General features: G+C 64.5%; 1 protein-coding gene across 1 annotated transcript in view; it reads right to left on the bottom strand.

Moving 5' to 3' along the window:
- The window catches only part of TERT (telomerase reverse transcriptase), a 21,844-nt gene extending 3,383 nt beyond the window's left edge, over positions 1–18,461 (bottom strand). The window contains exons 1-12 of the mRNA XM_049648311.1: positions 16,832–18,461; positions 12,648–12,843; positions 11,170–11,350; positions 10,488–10,667; positions 9,942–10,100; positions 9,250–9,345; positions 8,561–8,646; positions 7,723–7,836; positions 7,276–7,347; positions 5,496–5,684; positions 2,146–2,272; positions 1,704–1,765 (exon numbers count right to left, since the gene is read on the bottom strand). Of these exons, the coding sequence (XP_049504268.1) occupies positions 1,704–1,765; positions 2,146–2,272; positions 5,496–5,684; positions 7,276–7,347; positions 7,723–7,836; positions 8,561–8,646; positions 9,250–9,345; positions 9,942–10,100; positions 10,488–10,667; positions 11,170–11,350; positions 12,648–12,843; positions 16,832–18,461 (3,092 nt within the window). The remainder of the gene's footprint in view (positions 1–1,703; positions 1,766–2,145; positions 2,273–5,495; positions 5,685–7,275; positions 7,348–7,722; positions 7,837–8,560; positions 8,647–9,249; positions 9,346–9,941; positions 10,101–10,487; positions 10,668–11,169; positions 11,351–12,647; positions 12,844–16,831) is intronic.
- Positions 18,462–18,966: the final 505 nt, after the last annotated feature.

Here is an 18,966-nt window from a genome sequence, read left to right as displayed (position 1 = left end):
GGGAGAGCCCTAGAGGGGAGCACGGTGCCTGGAGCCCTGGGGGAGGGACCTGGGGGGGAGCGCGGTCCCTGGAGCCCTGGTGGAGGGCGCTGGGGGGGGAGCACGTTCTGCAGGTGGAGAACCCCTCCTGAGTGGACGCTGCTCTCCCAGCGCCTCCAGCCCGACGCCCACCCTCAGCTGTGAAAGGAGCTGAGCCCGAGGGTTCCGATCGGACACTGCACGACAGGGTCCTGCCCCAAGAGCCATGTGGACACACACGGCCTCGCCCACTCATCACCGGCCAGCCTCACATTTCCACATTCCCGCCCCAGAAAGGGTGGTGTTCTTAGGGCCTCCCACCTGCCACAGCCTCTGTATTTGGAAACGGCTGATGCTTCTGCATGTGGCCAGAGAAGCCAGTAGCTCTGGGTACCCGCCGTCTGGGGCCGCATGCACCCTCACGAGGAGCACAGAGCTGCCGAGGGTGCCTCGCCTGAACCCAGGATTTGAATATGTTCCCTGGTGGGCAGGTGTCCCTGGGCTCACAAGGAACAGGTCCACAAGTGGGGACACGAGAGTGGGGCCCCTCCTTGAGGTACACATAACCTGGCCACCGGGGCGTGGAGCTGGCCGGGGAACTGGCCTGCCCTTGCAGGAAGGCTGCAAAGCAAGGGTGTGTCCACCTTGGTCTTTAGCTGTGTGTGGCGGGGCGGGGGGGATGGGGGGACCTTCATGCTTATAGCGAGCACGTTGTCAGAGACCTCGAGGCAGCTCGCCCACGAGAGCAGAGGCAGGGGGTTTGGAAGACGTAGGGAAAGGCAGCATTACAACCACAGAGCACAGGACAGGAGCCCTGAGCGAGGCCTTCCCGGGACATGACGGTGGATGAACGCCGGGCAGTCTCCGCCCCCACGGCCGTAAGGGGCACAGGTGCTCTGGGGCCTGGAGGGGGTTTCTGGGAGGAAACCCAGCCACCCAGCCGTGCCTAGTTCCCGTGAGACAGTTGCCTCGTTCCACAACAAATACACAACCAGCTAACGCGGACTCTGGGGGGCTCTACACTGATGCTCGGCCCCTGTCTGGCCCCACGGTGCACACACCCGTCTGTCCTGACTGTGGGTAGAGGCTGCCTGCTCCCCTGAGCTGAAGCAAAGCCCGACTTTGCGACCCTGAGGCCAGGGCCGGTGATGTGACCTGAGGCATCGACATAGCCTGAAGGGGGAAACGTCCCCCCCCCGCCCCACGACTCAGAAAAGCACAGGCACGGAAGGGATCCACGACTGCCCAGCCACGTCCCCGTTCTCAGCAGGATGACCTGGAAGCTCCCAGGGATGGAGAATGTTCCAGACGCACATGATCAGTGGGGCGAGAATAACCGCTGGGCTCTTCGGGAGCCACGTCCCACCACCCATTTCCGGGGGACATCAGAGAGCTGTGGACCCTCACCTGTACTGGCCTGTTCCTGAGACCCGAGGCCCCTGTGAGGTCCTGGGTCAGGGCACAGGAGTGGGGACACCCCAGGCCACGCTGGCCACCCCTCACTGCCTGGTGACACAGGCACTTCCCACACTGAGAAGCATCCGTGCACATGCACGAAGCCAAAGCGTGTGCGACTGAAAACTCTGCAGATACTGGGACCCGGAGGGTAGGGCGTGCTCCAGGCCGAGGGAGGCCCAGGGCACAAAGGGTCCTGTGGCATGTGGTGGTGTGGCTGGTGAACCCACCTGTAGGCCTGCAGCAAGAAAATCTTGTAAATGTTTGTATAAACCGTGTGGATGCTGTTTACCTGGGTCACAAAGAAAGAAAAACATTGCAAATGCCTCCGGAACGTCAATTTCTGTCACCAGGTCAAATGGAGGCAGAAGGAAGTGGCCTGGGCGGCCCCGCCCTGCCACGGTGGCAGGGGCTGCTGGAGGGAAGGACAGTCAGGGAGGGACAGGACGTGAGCGCCCAGTGGCTCTAGAGCCTGAGCCCCAAGGCCTCGGACGCCCACCCCTCCGTGGGGAGGGACCCAGGTGCCCAGGACGAGGGGCCCAGGCGGGACTCAGGGCATTCACACCCGTATGTTCACACTCGCACACAAACACTCATGTATTTAACACGCGTAGCTCTCAGCGGGCCGGGCTGAGCTCGGGCACCGGCTGGTGCCCCTGGCCTCGGGCTCACCTGCAGATCCAGAAACACAGCACAGCACTTCAGCCGCATGACCGCAAGCAGCTTGCGACGCATGTTCCTCCCGGGCCTGGTGCCCTGGCTGAAGGTCAGGCTCGAGCGAATGGAGGTCTGGGCGTAACTGCGGCACAGAGGGGAGCCCCTGAGACTCGAGAGCGGGGCCGGAGACTCCGGAGCGGGGGGCCCCCGAGACCCCAGCCCTCCGCACACGCCAGGCGCGCAGTCGGCCCGCCCGCACCCGGCCCCGCCCGCGTGTGAAGCCAGGGCCAGTGGCAGCGGGAGACGGCCCGAGGACTCAGACGGGGTGGGGCACCCACGCACCACAGGCATCTGGGTCACGGTGCGGGGCATTTACGTGTTTGTTATTGACAAACGGCACACGGCACCAGCAAGATCTGTGCGACTCGACCAACGCATTGACCACACGCAAGCACGCGCCTTCCTGGGAGAGGGTCCAGGCTGGCTGGGGTCTCGTCAGGCTCAGCCGGGCAGCTGGGGCCTTGAGGCCACAGCCTGGTGCCTTCCGACAGCCCCGAGGGCTTCTCGGAGGAGGAGGTCGCCCCACAGACAGCCTGACCCCTCTGACGTGGTCTCAAGGTGGGAGATGTGGAGGACACGGGCAGTGGGAGGAAAGTCACCCACTCGGCAGCAGTGACACCTGTGGGCATTCCAGCCACACCGCCTCCCTGCATCCGGGCCCCCAAAATGAGCCCTTGACCCGCGTGACATGTGTCCTGGGACGTGTTCCTTAGTACCAGCTTGGGACACACTTGTCTCGAGTCTGAGTTCTCATCTTATTAAATGTTATTTGACAGCAATTTTTTAAAAACGTCTATATATTTTCAGAAAGAGAGAGGGGGACAGAATCCCAAGCTGACTCCGTGCCGTCAGCGCAGAGCCTGACTCAGGGCTCGGACCCAGGACCCTGGAATCGTGACCTGAGTTGAAATCAAGAACCAGATGCTTAGTTGACTGAGCCACCGGGTGCCTCTTGACAGCAATTCTAATGGCAGAATAAGGTTTCTTCTTGGTGAGGCATCAACACCTACACGGCCACGATTTAGGTCGTTTCGCTGTTGGCTGTGCTAAGTCACGCGGCCCAAACGGTCAGGTGAGATCTCTGACAACATCCAGGAATTTTTTTCTGGAGGACGGGTTTCTGGATGTGCAGTTACCGGGAAAACGTATGAACGCTTCAAGGACCATGATGTGAACTTACTGCTTTCCAGAAAAGTCGGTCCAGTTTGCCCCACCCTCAGGAATGTGCCCACGAGGCTAGCCACAGCACTGCCGAGGGGCCCGAGGGACGGACGGGGCCTGAGCGCCCTAGGTGGGTGGGCAGAGCCTTCCGCCAGCACCTCCACGGGCTGGTCCCAGCCGACCGCACTCAGGACCGCCGCCCTCTGCTCCGTGCCGGGTGGCTACCGTGGCCTCTTGCTGCCGTCTGCTACAAGCCCCCGTGTCCACCCGTGCAGAGCTCGGTGCACGGAAGCGAGAGTGCTGGAGCCGGGCCCGCGTTCGAATCCCGCTCCCTGCGACGCTGGGTGACCGGGGCCGGTCCCTAACCCACCCCCGAAGGACATGCCCAAGACGCAGCTGTGGGCCCCAGACATCGGGTTCAGCGAGGACACGTGGCTGCGAGGTGGCTTCCCTTCCCTGCTCACAGGTGCTCAGAGCCGCTCCCCGCCTCCCCCTGGCCTGAGGCCCACCCAGGCTGCACGCCCCACCCCCGCCCCCGGCACCAGGTAGGATGGCCTCCACCCACGTGCTGCGCTGGGTCTGCTGTTTTGTCTCCTGGGCGCCAGGTGGCAGGGCTGGGGCCGACTGGCCCAGACATAAAGTCACCCTGGCTCCACCCGCCGCACCAAGGCGAACTCGCCTGTCACCGGGTATGACTGCCCGGAACCCCCCCACCCCCCCACCTCGCCTGATCTGGGGTTCGGGGAAGACTGGGAGGTCTGCGTTGTCACTGTCCTTCCCGAAACGGCGCTCACCCTCCTCCTCGGCCCGTGGAGCCCTTGCTTCGAGTGCCGTCGCGGGTTCCCAGGCGCCTCTGCCTCCGCGGCTGGGCCTTTGGGGCCGCTTTTGTGAACGGGCACCTGCTGACAGGGCCTGTGGGAGCAGAGCTGCCCGGCGACACCCACCTGCTCTGGGGCATCGTCCTTACCCAGGGACAGTCCCCGGATGGGATGCTGTGCCCAAAATGGCCATAGCTTCTTGGGGAGCAGGAAACTGGCGTGCAGTTTATGACCAAGTGGTGTGGTTGGGGCACAGAGAGCCGGGCAGTGTGATGGGGCCCAGACGGCAAGGGAGGGCCGGAAGCCGGGAACAACCAAAGACAGGGGCGCGGGGGGAGGGGGAGAGGCCAGGGCCCCCCCCGGACGGAGCACGGATGAGGGCCGGAGTGAGGGGCGGGGGCAGCAGGGCTGAGGCAGCGGGGAGCGTCTGCACCTGCTTCTCCCCAGAGAGCACCCCTAAAACGGGACCGAGTGTGACCGGGAGTGTTCAAGCCGGGACAGCTGGTCACCAACACAGCAAAGGGGAAGGCCCGCCATCCCCCACTGCCTTGGAATCTGCAATCTGTACTTTTTATTCATAAAAAGGCAGATTCGTGCATCCACATCCATCCTGAGTCTGTCTGTGTCCGCGCCAAGCCTGAGCTCAGCCTGGGAGCTCGCGGGCTCAGGGAAGCTGGCTGTTAGGGGTTCAACTGTGTCCCCAAAATCCATGTGTGGCAGCCCTAACCCACGCGACCCCAGTGTCTTTAAGAAGTGATTAAGGCTAGGGCCATAGGCCCAGATCCAACAGGACCGATGTCCTTAGAGGAAGAAAAAGACACCAGTGACCCTTGAACACGGGGGGCAGGAGGTCCGAGGGGGACCACGGCCGTCTACACACCAGGGAGAGAGACCTCAGGAGAAACCAGCCCACCCGCACCTGGATCCCAGGCTCACGGCCTCCGGGATGTGAGTGCATGAACACCTGGTTTAGCGGCCCTGCCCGTGGTAATTTTCCCGGCAGCCTGAGGTGCCACAGTATTGTGTCCAGAGCAGCCCCCATGCTCCACGGCCCCGCTCCTGAGGGGTAAAGGCGACGCAGCGAGGCCACGGTGGCCGTTACGGCGTGTGCCCTGGTCCTAAAGAGACCTGTGCCCAGCAGGTCCCCGCGGAACACACTGGTGACCCCCAAGTCTGCCGCACAAATTCCTGTTGCCAAGAACAAGCCCAGGAAACCGCTCACCTGGCGAGCGCCCACCGCGCCCTCTGAAGCTGGGCACCGCTGGCCTGAGCTCTCGGGGTCACACGGAGGCAGGAACGGGGAGCGCCGACCTGCGTCACACGCACCTGGAGTAGTCGCAGAACACCTCCAGGGTCCGCGTGTCCAGCAGCAAACCGCACCAGGGGAACAGGCAGTGGGCGGGCAGCTGGAGGGGGGCCGCACTGCCGGGGGCGCCAGTGTCCACGGGGAAGTTCACTGCCGTCTTCTGCAAGTTGGCTGTGCAGCCATACTCAGGAACACCGCTGACCAGGGTCCTGGGGCAGAGAGGCCGCATCAGCCACCCGGAGGGGGTCTGCAGGCCCCAGCGAGGTGCCCGAGGAAGCCAGGCAGGGCCCTGCTCTGACTCCAGGGGCCCGTCCCCACAGGCTTCTGGGTGAGCGAGGCCAGCGCCCAGAGCAGGGTGGCTGGGCCGGGGAAGGGCTGAGGCTGAAACCTGGGGGACGAGCAGACACCAGACGACCCTGGCCCCAGGTCCCAGGCCCCAGGTCCCAGGTGGGCTGTCAGCGCGGGACCAGCTGACCATGGGGGAGGCGGGGCCCGGGGGGCAGGCAGAGCTCAGGGGCTGAAACCCTCTTGGGGACAGCCAGCCACGTCCACATGTACAGCTACAGGTCACAGTGTCACAGTGGCGGCTGACAAGGTCCACAACTGTAATATGCCAGTTTTAAAGGAAGTGACTGTCTGCCATGGGGCGGGCTCTGCATCAGGAAGGGCCTGACACACAGGATGGGTGAACCAAGGAGGGAGCGTCTTCCTGAGACCACAGCCCCAGCCCCTGCCCCGTGGACCTCCGGCCTCCAGGCCCACCCACGCCGGTGCCAGGGCTGAATGAATCCTCAAAAATCTCCCCCTGGACACAGGATATCTGCCCCAAGTGGTCTGCATCCTGGGTGGAACCCCGACATACACTGAGCCACCTGCCTGTAGCGTCATCCCTAGAACTTTCTGTGATGGCAGCAGGACCCCGTGCTGAACCCCCAGGCAGCCACTGGCCACGTGTGGCTAAGGAGCTCTTAGAACGAATTTGTCATTGGGCTGAACTCTGAGGAGTGCACATTTGTGGGAATCCTGCCCCGGGCTGCCGGGAACCCCTGTGGGCAGGCTCGGGGTGCAGGGACGCTGCCCAGATGCCTCTGTCCAACGATAGCAGAGTGACCAGAGCAAACGCCCCTGGGTTTAACGATCTTCTCCTTCTCTGGAAAAGCACACTTGAAAATCAGCCCCGGATTCCTGGGGCCCCGGAGGGGCAGTGCTGGGGATGCCCTTCCCAAGGCAAGGACCCCAAACTTGAGACTTCACTCTGGAGAAATGAGCCGGCCCCCCACATGTTCACTCTGCAGAAATGAGCCAGCCCCCTACGTGGTCCCAGGCCTCGGAGCACCGTTGAACCCGCTGTCCCTCCCACGTGGCCTGCAGAGAGAAAGATGCCCCAGGAGCCGTATGGGCAGGTGCAGCCCTCACCTCTGTTCCCTCCCTGTGTGGCACAGCCCCCTCGGGGGTGTCCCTGCCCCCTCTGCTGTCTGCCCAGAACAGCACACACCCTGACTTGCAGGGGGCCTCCGGGGACACAGTCCCCGCCCGCCTGGCCACCCAAGCCCACTCCCCCCCACCCACAGCAGCACGCACGCCTGCCGCCACACCCGAGGCTCCAGCCCCCTCGAGGCTCAGCGAGCGTGGCTGCCGCCTGGCTCTCAGGACAGCCGGGACGCACAGTGCGCCGTTCGCCCGAGGCTGGGGCACTTGGGAGGCACGGCCGCCAGGCGAGAATTACTACTACTCCGCCCGTCAAGTCGGCGAGGGCTCATGAGCCACAGCCGTGCCGTGGGACACGGGCAGCGCCCCTACCTGAGAAAGGCTTGGGCTTGCGCCAGGTGAGGCGTGACCAGCAGGAAGTCGTCCACCAGACGCAGGAGCACCCTACGAGAGGACCGCCCAGCACTGCAGCGGGGGACCCCATGTCGGGGTTCACCAGGACGGGAACGAAGTAACTCTCTCCAGAGAACCTGACTCAAGGCTCGCACCTCGGGCGGGGCGGGGCGAGGGGGGGGGAGGCTGGGCGGCGGCCGGGCTCTGGGGCCAGGGTGCGGCTCCGGTGGGAGCCCGAGCCTTGGCCGCATTCGCAGCCGCTTATGAGCCTGTGTTCACGACCTGCTTGCTGCCCACCACGTGACCCGACACAAAGACGAGAGGGTGGCCCCGTCTGCGTCAAGAGGACCCGAGACACGAGGCGGCTGGAGGCAGGACCACATACACACACACACACACACACACACACACAAAGGGGACCCGTACCCGTCCTGCTGGATCCCGGAAAACAGCCTGCTCTCCATGTCCCCGTAGCACAGGCTGCAGAGCAGAGTGGACAGGATGGAGCCCTGGGGGATCCCCTGACACTGCACGTAGGACCTGGGGGATGGGACGTGGGTAGCGGCGGGTGGCAGCAGGCCACGGTGGGCCTCCCGTGCATCCCGCGGACATGCAGGCACGCAGACCCGGGGGCGTGTGAACCGAGGTCTGTTCACACGTGCGACGGCCACAAGGGGCTCGACCCTTTTCGTAAAGATCAGAGCAGACAGCAAGTGGGTGTCACGGGTGTGGCCCTGTCCACGGAGAAAGTCCCCTTCTGACCTCGGTGCCACTTACATGCACGAGCAGGTGCACTTCCTTCGTCAAGGCTCACCTTGCTGTGCACTTGTGAGGGTGCTTTTCAGGAAGATGCTGGCATATCCTCCTCACATAGTTACGTTTTAATAAGAACTACGGTCATTCATAACATAACAGCCCCTCCCAAAAAGCTTCCCACCCTTAGTGCACAGGGCATGGTCCCACGGAAGGTGCCCACCCTCCAGGCTGACCTCCAACGACCTTGGCTGTGAGCCTGAACGCCCAGGACCTGCTCTCAGCAGACGCACCCTGGGGTCCTCGTACAATTGCTTACCCAGGGAAGCTAAGTCTTGTTTGCACAGACAGAAAAATTATCTACCAGCATTTAAACGCCAAAGGGCTTCTGGAACCCCGGGAGCCTTGCTTCTGCTATGCCGGCCGAGTGGCCACAGCGCCTGTCCGGACCGTGACCCCACCCAGCACAGAGGGTTTCACAGGACGGGAAGGTGCCAAGGACCTGACTTACTTGCCCCCGATCCTGATGACGTGGTTGTGCACCAGGCGCAGGAAGAGGTGGAAAAGGCTGTGGCCAGTCTCGTTCAGAGAGGAGCTCTGGGGGAACAAAGGGAGACACGGGCGGGCGAGGGCGCGTGACGCACACAGGCAGGCGCACCGTGCCGGACGCTGCTCCGGGTGGCCCGTGGCCCCGGCCGGGCTCCAGCCACGCAGGCCCAGACGGCACGCGCCACGGTGTGACCTGCATCACCCGGTGGGGCCCCGGCTGGGGAGAAGGGGTTGGGACGTCAGAGCCTCAGTGGTGGGGGCCAGCTTGTCCCTGATAACTGGTGCTGCGTGGGCTGGTCCGTCACCGAGGGCCCCGCACTCAGGAACAGCCCCTGCTTACACGCAGGAAAAACGGGTTCCCACTAGGTGGTCGATCCCAGGTGGGGCTATAGAGCAAATCCGACTTGTCCCAAGGAAGGGGGCACCTGTTCCTTCAGCCTTGGTCAAAGCTGAGGGGAAGGACGTCTAGCAAACTGGACCGCAGCAGAGAACCTGGCCAGGTGGGAAAGGGAGACAGGCAGCCACAGGCAGCTGCAAGCCTCTGGCAGTGTGGTTCACGAAGAGGCTGCCCTGGGGGCTCCTCCGGCCGGACGGCGGCCTCAGCCACGTCCACGCCCCACGCTGGCAGCGAGCTGCGTGCCTGACCCCCACCTGCTCGATGACCACGGCATCCCTCAGGGAGCTTGTCTCCTGTAGATGCTCCACGAACTGTCTCATGTAAGGCTGGAGGTCCACGAAGGTGGACACCTGCAGGCAAAGAGGAGGGGGCGTGAGACGGGTGCACACCCCCCGGGGCCGGGAGACCTAGTCGCAATGAGGGGCAGGCAGGCGCCGTCTGACAGTGGAGGTTGGGAACGGCCCCGGGAGCGGGTCACGGCCACAGACCGCAGAACAGCCCCTTGGTCACCCCCCCTGACAACTGAGGCCATGCCGAAGGAAGCCGCTGGGGGTCCAGTCTTTGGGGGCAGCCCACCTTCCCGAGACCCCTGTCGTGGCAGGTGGAGCCCGAGCGGATGGCGGTTGGGGTCCGGGGCCACCTAAGCAGCCAGGATGGACGGGGGCAGGTCCAGGGAGGAGGGACTTCAGAGAAATGAGCCAATGCCGTGATTCCCTCCGGAGTCCTACCAACCCTCAGTGCTAGGTGCCCGAGGGGCTTGCCCCGGCTGCACAGGGGCAATGACCACAGCCCGCAGCTGCCACCTGGGGCCTGGAGGGAGGAAGCCAGGTGAGCACAGGGGGCAGTGGTGGGAGGAGGGGGCTCCCCGGTGAGCACAGGGGCCTGGGAAGAAACACCCGCACCACAGACACCCTCGGTGTGGAACGCACACCCCTCTGGGTCTTACGTGTCTTTTGAAGGACTTGCGGACGTGCCCCTGGGCGGTTCTCTGGACCACTGCATACTGGCGCACGCAGTACGTGTTTTCTTGAGGCCTGATCACGTTGGCAATCACCTCCACCAGCTTGTCCTGAGGGAGGGCGTCGTAGGCCCCCGTCACGTCCACCTGCGTGGGAATGGAGGCGTCTGTTTACAGCTGCTCGTGTGCTCACCCGGCCCCCGGGGTTCCCAGGTCCTGCCATCAGCAGACCCAGGTAAGAGACCCCGACGCCCACCGACAGCCCCACTGCCCCCGCACACACCTGTCCCGTGGCCCCCAGACTCGGCACCCCAGGGGAGGCCTGCGTCCTTCCAGGTTCCCCGAGACGTGACGTGGCTCCGCCGAGGGGCGCCTCACTGGGGCGAACGCAGGGGCCTGAAGGCCAGCCGCTCCCACCCCCTGGCCAGAGCCCACGGTGCAGGGCCAGCTGGTGGGGGGGGGGCCGCTCCCACGGGCCTCGTGTCCCCGGCCGGCTCTCCCTCTGGTACGGCGGGACCGGAGCCAGGTGCCCACCTTGACAAAGTACAGCTGGGGCGCTGGGTCCTGAGCCCGCACGCGCAGCACGAAGTTACGCCAGGCCCTGTGGATGTCGTCCATGCCCAGCACAGAGGCCCCCAGGAGGCCGGGCCGCCGGGCCCGCTCGTAGTTCAGCACACTGAACAGGTTCTTCACTTGCGAGGTGAGATGCCGGACCTGTGGGGCCAGCCAGGGACACGGGCAGCATCATCAGAGAACTCCAGGCGAAAGGGGGCCCGGGTCGGACCTCCCCGCTCCCACCTACCGGGCCCCCAGAGAGGAGGCGGCTCCCTGCCTCTGCACGTCCCCTCACCCACCCAGCGCCCAGAAGGGCCGGTGGCCGATCCCACCATGCCCCACCCCCAGCCCCTGGGGCCTCCCTGGGACCTGTCCCACGACCCTGGAAACTATGTATACAAACTGCGGCTGGTGACAGGGCTCACCCTTCACCTGCTGAGCCCCCGGCCACAGAGCGGGGGTGGGGGGACACCTTGGGCGTCTCCTAAGACAGGCCTGCCACTGAGCTCCTTCTCCACACCTGGATGGACGGCCCACCCGTGGTGCTCTGCCCTCCGTGGATCTGGCAATGCCACAGGCCCCTCTCTGGGCCTCCTGTCGGCCTCAAAACCAAGCTGGGGTTTAAATGCACTTTGCTTAGAAGTGAAACAATAGCGATGACCTTCTTGTCTCTGCGGAACGTTCTGGCTCCCACAACGTAGTCCATGTTCACGATTGGCCGAAGCCCACTGGGCTTGGGGAGGAAGCGGAGTTTGGATGTCAGCAGAGTGGGTCTGGCTTCCCGGTGTCTCCTGACCTCTGCTTCTGACAGTTCTCGGAGATGCACACTATTGAAGTGTTGTCTGAAACAGAGAACCTCGTGGGATACGGCTCAACAGCCCTGCCAGAGCCCAGGGTGGGCAAGCCTGGCAGAGAGCACCAGTGCTCGCACGTTGGCACAGTCAGGCGCCCAGCAACCCAGGACGCTGTGGCTGTGGCCGTGGCCGGCTGCCTGCTGGAGCGCCCTCCCACCGAGGGTGCCCGGACACCTGCTTCCTTCCAGCGCAGAGCCCCCGGTGGCACAGGCTGGGACCAGGCGGGAATTTTGGGCAAGGGTAGGGGGAGGCGGTGACTGGTGTGGCCCCCACAGGGGAAGAGAATCATCTCTCTGTGGACCTGCCGGCTCGTCACCTGTGACCGTCACCCTTTCCCCCAAAACCACCCACAGGCAGGGGCAGGTGCTCCCTGGGCTGGTGTCCTGCCCAGCCCACCGTGGTAGTCACATGCCCCCCGGGGCAGGGGGATGGTTTCCACAGTCCCCGCAAGAAGCCTCAATGGCTGCTTTGGGTCTGGTACCAGGAAATATTTAAGTTATTAAATAGGCCGTGCTGTCTATTAACTCAAACCTACGATAAAGGCCTCCAGACCCTCTTCCAGACACAGGGGGACACGGGCCCCAGCGCCACATGGCTCAGGGGACTCCAGCCCAGCCTCCTGGCAGAAGACATCTCGACTCAGGTCGTGGGCTCGACCCACATGCCAGACACGGCTCAGCACCCCTGGTCCCGCCATTAGGCTCCTTGCCAAGGCCCGAGAGGACGCTGGGCACGTCGGCCAGGCTGCAGAGACGCAGGGCTCCGGTTTCCACCAGTCACGCCATCCCCTGACCGGACCCCGTCCAGCCTACGTTCACCGCAGTCCTTCAGTCCTTTACGTAAAACAGCCTCTGGGCAACGGAGACAGACGTAGCAGCCACTTGGAGGCCACTCAAGCGGGAGCTTACTGCGTCCCCAGACACTTCCCCCAGATATGTTGTCAAATAGGCCAGGTTTTACCAACTTGTGACACAGTCCCATTTATTCTGTGTGAACTAAAACAGAATCTGAGCCGTATGCCAGGGGTGAGCCAACAACCTGTCCGTACGGTTGTTTCCACTTGGCACACACTTCTGCTTTTGAGACCCCAGAGCCCAGCTGGCCCAAACTCTGACTCCACAGGTAAGCGGCGGCGGGAGGGGGCTGGTGCCAGGAGTCTGTGCCCAGCGTGGCTCCCCCAACAAGGGGCCCACAGGGAGCCCGGAGCCCGCTGGGTGGGCAGCACTCGGGACTCTCATCTGCACGGACCGGACAAGACGCGACCGAGTGACGCTGACTAAGACACCTGATTCCTATGGTCTGCAACTGGCTCCAGATGCTCTTCCGGTAGAAGAAGAGCCGGTTCTTCTGAAATGTGGTTTCCGTGACGTAAAAAAAGGACTTGAGTAGCTCAACCACATAGGTGCCCATCAACCAGCACAGGAGCTTGGCCAGGACCTCCTCTCTGCGGCGGTGTTCGGCAGCTGGGACGCAGCGGGCCCCTGAAACGGGAAAAGGCACAGAACCCGGCCTCAGCCTCGCGCCCGGTGAGCTCCCCTCGCTGGCACTGCCCGTGGCGGCCACCACTGGCTGCTTGAAAGGGGGCGGGGGGCCGGGGACGCAGCCAGAGGAGGGGCGCGCGTCAGTAATGATGCTTCTCGCGATCATGTGCCGAGGGGAGAATGTTCTGGGCACGCTGGGCTTTAAGAAAAGATGTCAGTAGGGGCGCCTGGGTGGCTCAGTCAGTTAAGCGTCTGACTTCCGCTCAGGTCATAATCTCGTGGTCCGTGAGTTCGAGCCCCGCGTCAGGCTCTGTGCTGACAGCTCAGAGCCTGGAGCCTCTTTCAGATTCTGTGTCTCCCTCTCTCTGACCCTCTCTCGTTCATGCTCTGTCTCTCTCTGTCTCAAAAATAAATAAACGTTAAAAAAAATTTTTTTTTAAATAAATAAAAAAAAAAAGACGTCAGTAGATTAGCTTCACCTCTCCTTGTTTACTTTGTAACGTGGCTACCAGAAAGCCGAAGTTACCCGTGCCCCCGTTACGTTGCTACCGGCCAGAGATGACGAGGCTCCATCATCAGTCCCAGCTTACAAGCAGGGTGATGGAGAAGCAGAGACGTGCTCTCCACACGGTGATGCACGGACACTAAGGTGCATCACCAGCCGCAGCAGGACCCAGAGATGCCTGCGGTTTCCCAGGCTGAACCTGCGAAGGTTCAGACAAGCAGAGGTGGCCACACAGGAGCTAAGGGCTGCCAGACGCTGTGGGGCCGTGAACACTCACACGGGGCTGGGGACGCACACCGGGGCCCCCTTCCCTCCATGGGACGCACGCCAGGAGCCCAGGGACATGAACCAGGGCCCCCCACCCTGTGGGACGCACAGCAGGGGACGTGCACCCAGAAACATCACGAGTAGGTCTCACAGGGTGAGAGGCGGTGGCATGTATACGGCTGTGGGCTTCACCACCAATAACTGACACAGAAGAAACCGTAAAGGAGAAGAAAGGGGGTCCAGAAGCTGGTCTGGGACAGAGGACAGAACGGTGAAAGAGGGCAGGGCAGGGGACAAAGCTCGCCCACACTGACCACAGAGCACACAACGACCCCCAGCTTGGGACAGAACTAAGGCAGTGGGGACACCGAGGTGGGAGTTAGGCCCTTGTGCTGCTCAGGGGGAGGGACACTGAGAAGACGCAGAGCACGGGGGCAGAACAGGAAGGAGGACCCGCGTGGGAAAGGCGGCCAGATCGGGAAGAAAGGGGGGGCATCCAGGCTCAACTGTGGTCACGGGAAAGACACGAGAGCCTGCAGGCCAGTGGCAGAGATGACCAGGCTGGACGGCAGGGAGGATGAACAGTCCGGCTCGTGCTGCTGGTCTGAGCCAAACCACGAGGCCGTGGGAGGGCCAGGCACGAGCTGCAACGGATCAGAAGTGTGCACGAGGCAAGCACCCTCCCAGAGAGAGTCAGCGGGCGCCCTGCAGGCACGAACACACACTTCAAGGGAACAGGCACTCGGAGGCGATCGTCAGGGACATCAGGATTCTGAAATGTGCTCCCACCTGATAAAACCTACAAGCCCACCCCCAAGGACGCCCACACCCCCGTCAGCGCCTCCCCTCGGGGAGGGAGACGCCTGGGGCACAAGCACCGCAACCTGCCGCAGGCGACCAGCTGCCCACGGAACACACGTCTGCACACGGAACACACGCCTGCACACGGGACACCTGTCTCCACACACAACACACGTCTGCACACGGAACACACGTCTGCACACACAACACATGCCTGCACACGGAACACGTGTCTGCACAGCTTCAGAGAAATGGGTCTAACACACACACTGCTGCACAGCTCCTGTTGTCAATAAAACCAGTAACAAGCAGCTGAATAACTGGCTGATGGAGAAGATTGAAATGGGAACACGATACGTCACGTGGAAACCTGGGGCGCAGCTAAGGCACAGCCAGGAGGGAATCACAGCCGCTCACCCCTGAGAAGCTAGGAAGGGAGTCCGGGTGGCCCCGGGGGAAGGTGGGATGCGGCCCCCAGAGACCCAGCTGAGCCAGTGAGGCCCTGAGACAGCATTTTCTACTCCAAGGGTCAAAGGGGCCCCGGCCGCGGGGGGGGGGGGGCACACTCCCACCCACAGTTAGGAAAAGCCATCGCGTGGTCACAGAGAAGTCAACGGGACGGGATGACGGGAGCAAAGCACAGCCTACAAGAGCCACGTGAGCCCAGGGTAAGGAGACAAGGGCAGCCGCCAGCCCATGGTAGGTTCCGGGGAACAGGCAGTGAGTGGGAGGTGCTGAGGCACCTCCAGAGTCTCCACCAGGAATCCACCGTGTGACGTCTAGCAACACCCGGAGGCAGACGTGGACAGCCCGGCCGTCTGGCCACCAGGGATGGGGACCAGGTTTCTGACGGGAGTCAATAGGCAGGACAATGGTCAGGGCTGGCTTGACAGAGGCAAGGGAGCCCGGGGGCTGCGAACTGAGCACCTGCACAGAGGAAGGGGTGCTCCAGCAGTGGGGAGGGGGGGTGCGGGGGGTGAGAAGACACAACCGCCAGAGCAGAGCTTAGAGACCAAGGCTGTCCCTGCATCGCTTATCTGGCCCGGTGGGCAACTGGTGCGACCACGGCCTTGGGAAGGAGCAGATGGCCAGAGCCACAGCTCGAGGGTGCAGGGACACAGGGAGGTGCAGGGGCTCGGCCCCCCCCCCCCCAGGGGAGCACCAGCCCCCTTCCGTGTGCCGTGCACAGAGGCACGGCAGACCTCGTGTGAAGCTGGGACAGAGCCACAGAACTCAACCCTTTCCACAAAGTGAGCCACGGCCCGAGAGCGCAAGCCCTGTGGAGGCTTGTCCGAGGGTGCCGGACCCTTCGAGGCCCATCCGCGTGGCACGGGGCAGGGAGCCGCTGGTTATGGATACATCAGCACGTCAGGCGAGAACGTTCTAGAGATCTGCCGTGTGACAGCACGCTTACGCTTGGCAGTGTCTCCTGTGTAGTTATTTGTCGGGAGAACAGGCCGCTGCTGTGTGTCGTTCTCCCACAGTTTAAAAAAAAAAAACTTACAAACCCAACTTATCAGAAGGTCGCCCTGGCTGCCTGCCATCAGCTGGCCCCAGAGCCTCTGGGGAACTGCCCCCCGCAGAGGCCACTGGAAGGGAGGTCTTTGGAGATGCCCAGCCCTCCCCACCACCGGAGCCTGCGACATACAGCCCAGCTGCCAACCTCCGCGGTCTTCTTCGATCTAGACGTCCGGGAGCTCGGGGGAGGCCAAGTGGCAGACACCCGGTCTGTCCTGGCTGGTCCCTGGCACTCCGGGCACCGGTGCGCCGAGGAGGAGGGTGCTGGCCAGCAGGGGGCTGGATGGTGGCTGGACCGGAGAAAACTCAACATCAAACCCAGACAACGAAAGCGGGAGGGAGGCCGCGGGCCCAGCTTCAGAGTCAAGGCCCCGCAGGCAGCCCACTTCCCTGAGGCAGGAGAGCACCCCGCTGCTCCCCGGGGACCCCCTTGTTCCAAAAGATGGGGCTGGGGCCCCATCCTCCTCTGCCAGCCCTGCCGTGGCGTTAGGACCCGCATGCTGAGCGGATGTGTGTGGAAACCCTGGAGCCTCATCTCCCGCCCCCAGAGGAGCGGGCTCTCATCCCAGCGGCCACTCCTATCCGTGCGGCACCGTTTCAAGGTGCTAAACCTTGAAGTCAAAAAGGACGACGAACAACATGCAGGTACGCTCGTGAGAGCTTCTGGACACTTCCGTCTGTTGCCATAGCCCTGCCCGCGTGTGTGCCACATCTGATCACTGCTCGTCCCTGGCACCCAGGGCCTGCCTGAATCCGTCAGAACCTCGAAGGTGCATGCAAACAGGCCGGGAGGGGGTCCGAGGTGGAGTCAGGTGGACCGCCCACCTCAGGCAGGAATCCCCTGTGCGGGAAGGCTGGGAGGGGTCCAGCAGGCACCTGCTCGCCCGGGCTCCTCACCTGGGCTCCCGCGCAGCCAGGCACAGTCCTGCACCCGCATCTTCCAGGTCAGCTCCTGCAGCGAGAGCTTAGCGTGCTTCCCCAGGGAGACGAACTTCTTCACGTTCCTCAAGAAGCGGCGCCGGTTGTGCCCGGAGCCCCAGAGTCCAGCGGGCACGAGCCTGCACAGGCAGGCCCGCAGGAAAGCGTACACCTGCCAGGGGCTGCTGTGCTGCCGGAGAAGCCGGAGCAGGCGTCCGGGGGCTCCCGGGGGCCGCCCCAGGGCGCAGCCGCCCGCCCCCCCGCCGGCCCGGTCGCTAGACCCCTCCGCAGGGGCCGGGGCTCGAAGCGGGCAGTGCGTCCTGAGGAGCGCGTCGTAGGGGCACCGGGCGTGGTTGGCAAGCAGCTCTCGGAACAGGGGCCGCATCCGCCAGTAGCGAGCGGGCAGGCGGCGAGTCCTGCGGGCAGCCCCTGGCCGCGGAGACTTCGAGCCCAGAAAGATGGCCTCCAGGAGTGTCCGGGCCCCTGTCAGGCTAGGCTGCAGGGCACTGAGCAGGAAGGAGGGGCGCAGCCGCTCCTTGCCTCCCGGGCAGTAGAGGAAGTGCTTGGTCTCAGGGTGTGATAGGTGTGATAGGGGCAAGCCCTGGGGCCGAGACAGCTGTGCGCCTGCGCCTGCGGAGGTGAGCCGAGTCCCAGGGGGCCCTCCCTCCCCGGAGTTGGCCTCCGCGGCGGCGGCCCTGGCAGATGTCACTGCGCCAGGTTCGCCGCCACTCAGCCCGTGGGCCCTGCCCGGGGGGGCCCGGGAAGAGGGCCTGTGTGGCCCCCGCTCCGGCTCTGGGGTCACGTCGCGCCTGGGCCTCTTGGCTAGAGGCGGGCTGCTCCCGCCGCCGCCCCGACGCCGCCTCGCGCCCGCGTCTCGGGCCTGGCGCGTGGGTCTGAGGTCCATCCGGGTCCCAGGCCGGTGGCCGGAGGAGGCGAGGGGCCGAGTGGCGGCAGGGGCACAGAGGTCGTAGAGCGGCGGCCCGCACACCTGATAGGCGCAACTCGGGGCCACCAGAAGGTAGAGCGCGCAGCGCGTCAGCAGGTGGGCGAGCACATCGTCGCCCACACGGCGCAGCAGCAGCCCCCAGGCGCCGCTGCCGCGCAGGGTCTCGGTTACCGTGTTGGGCAGGTAGCTGCGCACGCTGGTCGTGAAGGCCACTGGCGGCCCGCCACGGGCCCCGTCCAGCAGGGCGAAGCCGAACGCCAGCACGTTCCTGGCGCCGCGTTCGCAGAGCCTCTGCACCACCCTGGCCACCAGCTCCTTGAGGCAGGACACCTGCGGGGTGGAGGGGTCCTGAGGTGCTGGGGACGGAGGCGCCCCGGGGCCTGAGCGCGCAGCCCTCCCTCTCCCACCCCGGCAGGCCCGAGCGGGGTCCCCGGGGCAGCCCACCTGGCGGAAGGACGGGCCGACGGGGGCCGGCCGCGCGTCCCAGGGCACGCACACCAGGCACTGGGCCACCAGCGCGCGGAAGGCCGCCGGGTCCCCGCGCCGCACGAGCCGCCGGCCTTGGGGCCCCAGGCGCCGCATGAAGGCAGCCAAGGGCAGCACCTCGCGGTAGCGGCCACGCAGCAGGGCGCGCACCGCTCTGCACCTGGGCGCGCGCGGCATGGTCGGGGAGGGGCGGGGTCCGCGGGAGGAAGGGGCGGGCCCGGAGGGGGGGGTGAGGGTGTCGGTGCGAAGAGGCGGGGCTTCGCGGAGGAAGGGGCGGGGCCTGGCCGGGGAGGCGCCTTTCGGGGTGTTCGCACCAAGGTGTGGCGAGCCCCCTGCGTCCCTTGACCGCAGCCTCCCCGCCCAGGAACCACGAGCCCTTCCAGGACGCTGCGGTCCCAGCGAGGGTCGCACAGTGGGCAGCGATGGAGTCAGGGGGGTCACCTGGGGAGTACCCCAGGGGGAGCCCTAACGTGGGGCACCTGGTGCGCGCTCAGCGCCTCCTGAGAGGGGCCTGTGGTTTGTCACTGTCACGTAGGCCGTGGCCCAGGCACTGAGCTGGGGCTCCAGCCGGGGGTGGGAGTGGATGGAAGGAGCAGGGTTGCAAATGTGCGAAGATGCGCAAGGACCAAGGTCGTCAGCGCTGGTCCACGTGGGCCTGGGGCGTGACTGAGGGCGGCGGGCA

The sequence above is a fragment of the Panthera uncia genome (genome assembly GCF_023721935.1).
Source record: "Panthera uncia isolate 11264 chromosome A1 unlocalized genomic scaffold, Puncia_PCG_1.0 HiC_scaffold_17, whole genome shotgun sequence".
NCBI lineage: Eukaryota > Metazoa > Chordata > Mammalia > Carnivora > Felidae > Panthera > Panthera uncia.
This window is presented reverse-complemented; position numbering and strand designations above follow the sequence as displayed.